Here is an 11179-nt window from a genome sequence, read left to right on the forward strand (position 1 = left end):
TGTTGGGGGTTTAGTGCCTTGCTCAAGGGCTCCTCTGTAGTAATTTGTAAATTTTTAAGTGACTTGGCATCTCTCCAACAACTAGACCAACTTCCATACTTTGGTCCACACCACTTCTTGACCCAGCGACCCTCCGGTTCCCAAACCAAGTCCCTACAGACTGAGCTACAGCCACGCCACTACTGCCCCCGAATTCACCAGTGCCTTTGTGTCTATTTAAAAAAAGTATATAGTTTTACTTTCTTTAGTTGAGTATGTCATGTCAACTCATATACTTCTTAAAATGCAGGGTTGGTCATTTTCGAAAACTGGCATGATTTTTGAAAATAGCATTCCCTCAGTGCTCCGTCTGCACCCACCTCCTCCCCTCTGTGCTCCCTCCAAAGCCACGCCCCTCACTTACATGCACGAGCGCCGTTGGTCCAAAAGCGGAGCTCAGCTCATGCTTTGAGTGTGGGCTCGTGCATGCATGGGATAGAGAACGAGCAGAGAGACAGGGAGGCGTCTGATTGGTTCATGAAATTGGTACCTCGTGGCAGACATTGGTCAACGTTTTTACAGGCTTACAACTGATACAGATGACAGATTTTCTTTCTACCTTTTGTAGAGCACATTAATTATTCATGTCTGTCAGGATCTAAAGACAATTTCTAACCAAAATCTTAAAAAGTTTATCTGGAGAAAATGACCAACCCTGCCTTTAAACACCACCAATAAGATCACTTCAAACTTCCGACAGCTCCTTCCCTTAGCATATCCATGGCTCTACACTTGACATTATGAGCTCCACAAAAAGTGATATTGATGCCACCAATTGAGTTCCTATTTACTTCTTTTTTTCTTAAACAGATGTGTGTTTTTAAACTGTTTTTCCACCAGTGTTCTGTCACCTGTGGAGTTGGAGTTCAGAACCGGGACATTTACTGTAGACTGAAAGGTACAGGACGGGTCCGACAGGATCTCTGCGATGCTCACAACCGCCCCGCCATTGTACGGCCATGCCAAACTGCAGAGTGCACATATTACACATGGGCTGCTGGCGAATGGGAGGAAGTGAGTACTCTTTTTATTTTTTGCTCTTCTCTTAAAACCATCTCTTTCCTTGCCCTCAGTCTCTTAGTGTGCGACAGACGAACAGATGTTAAACCATCTTATTAAGGTTTTTATTGGCTGAGATCTCCTCACTTCCTCTCTTCCTCTGCACCATTAAAAGGAAGACCTGCAGGTTCTCTTGGTTTCTTGCGTCAGTCTTGAGGGCTTTGGTGATAACCATCAGTTGGTAAATCATATCAAACCTCAAAGTTCTGATGGCCATCATCCCCTTTTGTCCTGTTGAATATCTCTGTTCTGTGTCACGCTAGCAGACAGTTTTTTTTCTTTGCCCATCCTTCTTTAATGTCCCGTGCTTTGTCCTCCAGAGCCAGGCATTAAAAGAGGGGCACCATGTAGGGACACATTGCTGTATCCTCCTGCTGCAGGAATGCTTGCACTGTTTCAGATTCCTGTCTTGTGTTTCGTTGAGACCTTACAGCCTCGTTTCTTCCACAGTTTGCCCTTCAAGTCGTTCTGTTCTTGAGAAACACAAAGAGATCGTCGTAAAATCCACACGCAGCTGCTCTTTTTTTTTAAACATAAATCAATTTTAAGATTCTTCTCCATGTCATTACATTTAAAAGCTCCTATAAACTGTTTCGGGGCCTGAAGGGAAAGCAGCTTAACTTGTATCTTTTATGTTAACCACAGCACATGTTTAGGGTTGTCCTCCTTAAGAGCTAATGTTGCCATTGACACACAACACTGCATTTCTCTACTTGTGTAAACCTTTACATGACAAGGAGGGTCCAGAAGTCTGAGAAGTCAATAATGTTGTTGCTCAAAGTACAACACTGCCCCCCCTCTGCCAACTCTCCTTCACTCCTCCTCATTTCCTCCCATGTTGTGTTTTCCCCTACAGTGTAATGCAACCTGTGGAGAAGGCATGAGGACCAGGAAGGTGGGGTGCATAGGCCCAGGAGTGACACCCGTCCAGGATGATTACTGCGAGCCTTCATCACAGCCAGCTTTACACCAGCCGTGCAAAGCAGCCCCCTGCCACTACATGTGGATTACAGGGGAATGGTCCCAGGTGGGATAAAAGACAAGTCATACAGATTTAAATATGTTCTACTGCAGCACTTGTACAACAACAAAAAAAGTTAAACAAATGCCCGTCACAAATTCTCATACTTTACCTTTGTTGTCTTCAGATTTCTTGTCTTATCCATCCATCAAATTTTATTGAATTTATATAGAAAATGAAACATTTTACTATTAAGAATTACTTTACTTTAGGTTTAGAGGGTATTTCAAAACAAAAAATGTACCAGACTGTATTGAAAATCATGTTTCTATGGAGCTGGAAAATGAGCTTTTCTTCCTAGCTCTTTGCCATATAGGAGATGTATTGTTTCTCAGGAGAGAAATTCATGCCTGACTTGTTTATTATGTACATCACATGTAACACAATGTCGTGTAACACAGTGTACACAACAGTAGGTCAAACAATATATATCCCTGTTTACTATAGAATGATGACGAAATCCACCACTGGATTAGATATTACTGCTCTGTGCATAGACTTAGTCGTGCCAGTCTCAGTAATTGTTTGTGCGTGTGTATCTGTGTGTGGCTCAGTGCTCTGCCAGCTGCGGTATCGGCTATCAGCAGCGCATCGTGTCCTGCTCAGTGATGCCCTTCTCTCAGGCTCTGCACCCTTATACTGCAGTCCAGGCCTCCTCTGCCAACACCCACTGCCCCCAGCCCCACCCTGCTGGCAGCCGGCCCTGCCTCCTGAGGGACTGCCCGCACACAACCTACTGGAAAGTTGGCCCGTGGAGCAAGGTGAACTAAAGGCTTACTAGGCAGTAAAGAAGTCTTCTCTAGCTAATCGTTGTTTACACAAAACATTGTGATGACTTTTTCTGCCGGTAAATCTCATTTGTGGATTTGGATCTGGCTGCAGCTTATTTGTTAGGCTTATTGTTTTGAAGCTGTGTGATAAAAGTGCCTTTTGTGTTGTGTTTGTGTGTGTAACAGTGCTCGCAGACCTGCGGCGCAGGAGTGATGGAGCGGAGAGTGGAGTGTGTCACCTCAAAAGGCCAACCGTCCAAACACTGCCGTCCACCAGAGAGACCCGAGTCAAAGGCTGCATGTCAAGAACGAGAATGTGAGTTAAATCGTCCTCTCCTCTCCTCTCCTCTCCTCTCCTCTCCTCTCCTCTCCTCCCCTCCCCTCCCCTCCTCTCCTCTCCTCTTGTTTTTTCTTCCTTCTTGTCTTTCTAATACCCGGAGGTTGCTTGGCTGTTAAATACATTATAAAAAACCTTGTCCAACTTTTCCCTATAGTGCTTACCGCCCAGCAGGAATGTGTAGAGCAGTGGTATTAAATTGACTGTGCTGTATATGGCAACCAACACCGTATCTGATTGTGTTTGTAGAAGCTGAACTTTTTGCTTTGTTTTAACACATTAGGCAGAACAGCGACCTCCGCTTAAAGCCTCTTGGAGTGATTACTGAGTGGAACAATAAATAGCAAGTCTGCAGTTTTCTACAAATTGCGATGTGGACAGTCTGTCAAAACGCCTGGGGACGACGCAGGCTTCATTGTGAACTCGAAAGAGCTGTTTAACCCGGCAGTGGGCCAAAGTTTGTTGATCCGCTCCCCCATATTTCAGATGTTTCAGTGCTGGCGCATTGGGCTGTTCATTCCTGACTTCTGCCAAGTCAGGCACTGGCAAAATTAAAATGATCTGCTCGGGTGACAGCCGAGTATTAATGCTAATCAGCTAATCAGCCAATCAGCACGATATGAGCTCGACCGCAAAACAAGGGAGGCAACACAAATAATGAGACGTTCACAACAGCTTTCTTTTAAGAATGACAAGAGATCTTTTAGCATTTGCTGACGACAGATTTATGGCCTGGTCCGCACAAGTAGATCAGCCTATCTTTGAAAGATGGTGGCAGTCTTTAATGTCAAAAACTCCCAGTTCTTTGCTGTTGCATTCAAATCCTGACGTCCCTCCCTGCATATTTCATCTCCTAGGCCAGTTGTTCACCTCCTGCCGAGAGATCCAGATGAGACTGGGTGTGAAGATAGATGGGGAATACTATCTCAAAGTCAAGTCGCGGATCCTACAGGTGTGTGTGCGCTGTCAGAAATTCTCCTGCACACATCATGACTCAAGCTACAGCTTCCTGGCACGCTCTCATGTGTTGTCTCTTTGTGTTGGGGCTCAGATATACTGCGCTGAGATGCAGACGGAGTTCCCCAAGGAGTACGTGACCCTGCGCAGCGGGCAGACAGACAACTACTCCGAGGTTTATGGGAACAGGTGTGTATGATGCAGCAATGACAGATGTGACACAGTGTGTGTGCTGGAATAGGATTATGTAATGTGTAAATCTATATCACATGTTTGTTTGAAATAAACCCTCTTACTTTTTTTTTTTTTTGTCGTGTAAAGGTTGCTGAATCCCTTTGAATGTCCGTACAATGGCAGCAGGAGACAAGATTGCGAATGCAGGAATGACTACTCGGCAGCAGGATACACACTCTTCCACAAAGTTCGCCTGGACCTCAGCTCCCTGCGGATAATGAGTGCGTAATTACCCTGTGATTGCCTTCAACTGTCTACTGTAAAGTGACCACACATCAGTGTTGTTCTAACCCTCAGACGACTCGTCCTGATGTGCTTAATATCGCCCAGGCAGTCCAAATATAATATTTACAGTGTTCCCCACAATCTCTCCCCTGAAGACCTTTCAGCGCTGTGCGTTCACATCATTAGGTGTCGACTTTAAACCGGGCCTCAGCAGAAACACGTGAGCGAGAGAATAAAGGAATGCGTGCGTGCACACACAGACAATATGTGATGTCGACTCACATCTCTTTTCTTTGGCAAGAACACAGGAGAAACCTGAAGACACAAGCAATGCAGCAATGCATGAGTAAATGTTGGTATCAAACCCTCATAACTAGCATGCGAGACAGTACAAACTTAGAGACACGCACATCTTTAGGCCATATTCCTGTGTTCATCACAGCTCCACCTTCCCTGTTGTGTCCAAGCATGCCTTTGATTAGAGAGCGTGGCTTAGTTTACAGTGCATGTGTACGTGCTGTGAGGATTAGACTCTACACCATCATCCTCCCATCCTCCTCCTCCGGTCTGGGTCCTGACAGCACATGTTCCCATCCCTCTGCATGTTACTCAGTTTGCTTTCAGGCAGCTTAAAAAGGGCTAAGGGGAGGGATAATGAGTTCAAGATGAAGGGAAACATCTAGTGAACTTAATAATAAACTTAATAATAAATTTAATGCATGAAACATAAAGAAAAGGAGAAAAAGGTACTGGTCATGACTGTCATGTGTGACAATGCAGGTTGAATGGAAGAGAACAGGAGAGTCAAAGGAACGCTGTTCAGAATGAGTCACTAATATCAACAGATTTTGTTAACACCATCCACATAAGAGGGGATAAATTGTACGAAGAGGTGTCTTAAAGTTGTGCTTCATCGTGAGTACAGTTCCAGATTCGTAAAATACCTTGAATTAAATAATTCTGCAATGACCATATTTACACGGCGGCCATTTTTCAATGACATTATGCTCCCAGAGCAAAGAAAACTAGATTTAGGAAAGATAATCTTTTTATTTTATTTAGATTAAAAGGCTTCTAAATTGATCAGAAACTTAAAAGACAATGAACAGTGAAAATAAAACACAGGGACCTTTAGCCATATTTTCAGTTTAAACAACAGTTTTTGAAAACCTTTTAGCTAGTTTCAGGCAACGGCTAATGTAAGCAATCAGCAACTTCCTAGTTTATATTGTCGTTAGCTAAGAAGTGGTTTAATGCTAACATCACCTTTTGAAAGTGTTATAAGACATGATAGAAAAGAGTTAAGAGATTTAACTTTGTAAACACAACATATTTGATGACTCATTTACTTCTATCAGAGAATAGCTAACGTTAGCATTCATCTACTGCCTTGCTAACATTAGGCTATTGATAGCAAAAAACATCTTTTACAATGAACCACTCAAAAGATAACTTTAGAATCAATATCAGCTAGAAAGTGATGGTAGCTAATGGGTAATCAAATATATTAACTTGACATATGGCCTAATTTATCTCAGGATTTTCATTTTTCTATCTTATATTTTTTCTGTCTTTTCTTAGACTGAAATTAAAACAATTTTTCTTTATCATTTGCATTTCTACATCTTATAATCTGCACATTGTGACTCTACATCTGTACCTTTGCTGTTTACCAGTCACAGATCTCCAGTTTTCCCAGACTCCTCTTGGCCGACCTGTGCCCTTTGCTACAGCAGGGGATTGTTACAGTGCGGCCAAATGTCCACAGGTTGGTGAAATACTCTACTTTTTGGCCTGGTAGAAATGATTCATGTCTTGATGAATATGCCCTTTACCTGAAAAACAACTTAATTTCATTTATTACTCCCCTACATGTGTTTACTACAAGTAAAAATGTGTTGAAGCCTCTTCTTCTGCAGTAATTGCAACAGATCTTTGCTCCAAATATGTAGAAGCTCAGTCTTTGTTGTACAAATACAGCTGAAAAATAACCGTCTTTACATCTTTATGTGTCTTTCAGGGCCAGTTCAGCATTAATCTGATCGGCACTGGCCTCAAAGTGTCTGAGGCCACCAAGTGGACATCTCAGGGCAACTATGTTTCTGTCAAAGTCCACAGATCAGAGGTAAGAAGCCACTGTAACCTTTGTATGACTGATGCTGTTTGGCTCGTTAGGAATTATTTATTTTATGTGAGATGTCAATTTACAACGAGATAATTGTGCTTCATGTTTGGTCATTGGGTACTGGAATGCTTGGATTGTTTTTCTGAAATACCATCTGATTTTCCATATGATACTTTTGTCTGATTCACTTGTGAGGAATCTCCTCTGACATTTATATGAAGCTTCCATTCTCTGCATAAAAAGCTGCCCTTTGCCCACTCTTTCCTCCCTCACATTTGTCTTTGTCCGCAGGATGGAACAAGAATTTACGGTCGCTGTGGCGGTTTCTGTGGGAAGTGCATTCCCCATGCTCACAACGGCCTACTCCTTCAAGTCTACTGACGGCCATGCATGCAGAGACCAAACTATGAACTCTATGCTGAAGACAGAAGCCCAGTGGATATGCGTTATTGTTGATTTCATGGACCCTGTCGTCATCTGTGAGTGACAGATTTTAACAGTAGTCATCCTACAGTTACATCCCCATTTCCCAAATGGCAGCTAAAACATACGAGACCCTACATACTGTGCATTACTGCTGGGCCTCTGTCCAGTCCATCATCCAAATTGCTTACCCTGAAGAAGAGCCAGCAATATCTGCTTGCCAACAGTGTTGCATGATATCAAACACATCTGCGCTTTGGATCCTGAAATACTTTTTTTTCTGACATACTTATGCATTTTAAACATTGAGCGAAGGGATACAATACTTTTAAAAGAAAACACTGGAAAGACAAAAATGAATAGACAATTCTCTGTCTTAAAGAAAAGACAAACACAAATATATGTTTCAGCATTATTTAGAGTCAAACATAAAAACCTGAAACACCAGGATCTAATGCTTTTAGAGGTTACCTTTCAAAGTACACACACAGATATTAATATTTACAGATTAACTGTAGACATTTAGTTACAACTTATCTAACTTGAACTTGATGTTCAACTGAAAGTTTAAGAATACACATTTATGTTAAACTGATCATAAATCTCTGGTGACAAAGAAGTGATACATACAGACTTTAAAAAGAAGGTTGCAGATAGTTGTATCAATGTTTTACAGTATCAGACATTAGGCTGATAGTCCATAATACTAGCAGTATTTTTTTAATTGCCTAAGCACAGATCGTCTTGGTGTTACACGTTTTGGCTTTTACTCTGTTCAATCTTGTTAAGAGCCAGAGGAGTACACTGATACCACCCGTATATGTCACATGTTTTATTTATATGACGCTTACAACAGCAGCTGATTTGCCTGGCTTTGCAAAAAGACTTAAAACAGGGAGGAACTGCAGTCCTGGCTCTGCTTAAAGGTAACAAAATCATCCTGCTCGTACTCCTGCCGTTTATAGATCAACATGGTTTATCCTATTTATGGAATCCACACTAAAACCAAAGTGTAGACAGGAATAACACACACTGTTTCTTGAAAAAAACATAGTTACATCCTGTATTGAGTCTTGACATTACTCTTGAGTTTGCTATTCAAACAGATAAGATTAAAGGAAGTGACGGGATATTTTGAACCTTTTCACCGAGCCGGTGTATCTGTTTCCCCATTATACCAATCTGTAAAGGAAGCCAGGCTAACTGCGTGCTAGCTGGGTAGCTAAACATTATAAGCAAAGGCATGGAGTTGGTATTGATCCTGACCTGCCTTCTGACAAAGGTAAAACATGACGAGCTTTTTAAACAACAACGGATCATTTACGTTTTCATTGTTTAATATCTTTTAATCCTGTCTGCTTATATCTGCGGTCAAGTTCTTAAAAATACTACTCAACCTGCACAGGCAGTCCAGAACCTGACCCATGACTGTCTCGTACAAACAGGAGAAACACTAGTGCTGTGAGGACGTAGATAAATATTTCTTAGTGTTTAAGTACAGTATCATGTTTTTTTTGTGGATGAATTTGTTTTCAGATTTTTTTCACATTTGTTTGTTTTTAATCATGTCACACAGACAAAGTTCTCATCTGTTACACCGTGACACAGTATCAGGTGTGTTGTCTCACCTCACACCCTCCATTGGGCCTACTGTAGGTACCTGCAAACCCTACCTCTCATAAAACATCCATACTCGACTGAGATATGTGTTGTAATATATTTATGTTTGACTATATTTATTCTGTAATGTCTGTAGGTATGTTGTTTTTAGGGCACAGTGACTACTACCAGTGCAGAAGACATTGTCAGATGTTTGTATGCCCTCTGCCTGCTTTGCTAATAATAAGGTATTACCTTACTACTATTTGTAGTGTATAACCACTAACCTTAAAAGAGGATCTTGTGAATGGTGCTTTTGAACTACTGGAATTACCTCCGACCTTAAGAAGGAAAACACTGACTTTTGTCTCTTAAGCAGACGTAGGCTCTGCATAGAAAGCATGTTATGGTCCTCTTATTAATGTTGCTGAATATCTAGCTGCAAAGCTGCCAGATGTACCAGAGAAATCACTGCATGAGTAAACCCGCTCCTGAGTACTACTAAACTCATCCTAAATGACTTTCATCATGACCACTACTACAACTACCAAGCAACCTAACATGCTCTGGTGTTCAGCTTTAACCAAAGTTAGAGGATATAGGTGCAGATTTTTTTTGTTTTGTTCTTCTCAGACAATGCAGCTTCTTTTGATTTAAAGAATGGCTGAATAAAATAAAAAATAAGTCAATGAGCAGCTAGAAAACCTTTGGTCGTCATTCATATTTGTGATGGTCAATTGTTCTATGAGGTCTGTATCAGAAAGTTAAAGAATACTTGATGCACTATGTGCCATAAATTTTGTAAAAAATGTAATCCTGTTTGTCCTTTTTTTGTAATAACCGTTAAGATGTGTAACTTATGATATATGTGTATTTTTAATATTCATACTTGAATTGTAAACAGTGTGCTAAATATTGAATGGGCATTGGTACTGAAAAAAGTGTGCTTTTTTGCCAGGCTTTATCCAAAGATGTGTTTTTAAGAATCATATAAACCGTGCAGTATGTATGTTTGTAGCCTGTATAAAAGAAATGAATGATTGATTCTGGTGCTATGGTTACTAATCGTACCAATACTGTATGTCTTGCTACTACACTAACACTGTAAAAAAATCTGTAATAATAAAAAAGGCTTTTCAGCTGACTCACACTGTGAATTATGTTTATTTATTTGTGTTGTACATTTGTGAAGAAAGGTGAACATTTAAATATGTCCTTTTTTTGTTGGTTAAGTTCATGGACATGTAAGAATCTATCTTACTGACTTTGGAGATCCCCTTACTTTTCCTCTACAGCTGTTGCTTTGAAATGTTTGACAGACATAAATGTTCCCCATCAGGATATTTTTCTAAATTAGTTTGATGACCCTCTGACTTTTCATCAGTGATAGGGAACATGGTAAACATCTGTAAAATGTTTACCTCTATAAATTACAACATCAAAGTTCACTCTTAAAAAGTAAATAAAGTTGCTATGATGAGTTTTAGGAGGAAATATAATATTTATTGTCTTATTTAAAAAAGCTAAAATATGTCAATATACTGTATATCATTTGTTGATGAATTATTGTATATTTCAGAGAGTCAGTAGCTTTTTCCTCAAAAAAAAAAGATAGACTTGTACAAAAGTCATACCACTCAACAATCCCTTATGGGCCTCTATAGCCAACATGATGACTCATGAGTGATGATGACTGTGTCTGCAGATACAGTCCTCTGCCTTTGTTTTGATGTTTGGGTTTGTTTTGGGGACTTAGGATGTTTCTGGGTGGGGAAGCTGATGTGTTTCCCCCAGCCAATGACGGCACACAGGTGAGTTAAGGAGTGAATACAATTCTGCAACTGCAACGAAAAATGCTACTGATTCCACATTTAGCTGCTACAGTAGAACAAATCATTTCTCCTTCATGAAACAATGCTGCATTTACTGTGTTACTATAAGCTTCAAGTCTCCTTACTACACATTTAAAGGTTACTTATTGGACTGCCCTTTAAATTGGCTTACTTGTGATGTCACAACATTATGCTCATATGAAGGCCTTTATCTACTAATTATAAACATTCTACGATACTCAAGAGGAATTCAATCCCGTCAACAGATGAAAAAAAAGCTCCTTTTTAAAGTCATACTCTGCGTGATATCTAACATCAAAGTGACATAAAAACAAGAACATATTTGTCAATGGAGTAAGGTTTATTACACATACACTTTGAAAATAATAGTTAACATTTTTGTCTTTTTTGTCACCACAGCAAAGATTATCTTAACTGCACAAGCCCGATCGGTTAATAAAGAAGGGCAGCAGGTCAGACTTGGCCGGGTTCTTGCGCTCTCCAGATTGTGGCTCCATGTGGTTCCACTTATTGTTGCGGGCTGCATTTCCACAACAT

At 40.6% G+C, this 11179-nt stretch overlaps 1 protein-coding gene across 1 annotated transcript in view; it reads left to right on the plus strand.

The window, feature by feature from the left end:
- LOC109993093 (A disintegrin and metalloproteinase with thrombospondin motifs 20) overlaps positions 1–9946 on the plus strand; it is an 84917-nt gene extending 74971 nt beyond the window's left edge. Inside the window, exons 30-39 of the mRNA XM_065957028.1 lie at positions 880–1053; positions 1955–2125; positions 2674–2880; positions 3076–3205; positions 4084–4178; positions 4278–4372; positions 4505–4638; positions 6319–6410; positions 6663–6767; positions 7059–9946. Of these exons, the coding sequence (XP_065813100.1) occupies positions 880–1053; positions 1955–2125; positions 2674–2880; positions 3076–3205; positions 4084–4178; positions 4278–4372; positions 4505–4638; positions 6319–6410; positions 6663–6767; positions 7059–7148 (1293 nt within the window). The 3' untranslated portion in view covers positions 7149–9946. The remainder of the gene's footprint in view (positions 1–879; positions 1054–1954; positions 2126–2673; positions 2881–3075; positions 3206–4083; positions 4179–4277; positions 4373–4504; positions 4639–6318; positions 6411–6662; positions 6768–7058) is intronic.
- The last annotated feature ends 1233 nt before the right edge of the window (positions 9947–11179 follow it).

The sequence above is a fragment of the Labrus bergylta genome, chromosome 7, assembly GCF_963930695.1.
Source record: "Labrus bergylta chromosome 7, fLabBer1.1, whole genome shotgun sequence".
Taxonomy (NCBI): domain Eukaryota; kingdom Metazoa; phylum Chordata; class Actinopteri; order Labriformes; family Labridae; genus Labrus; species Labrus bergylta.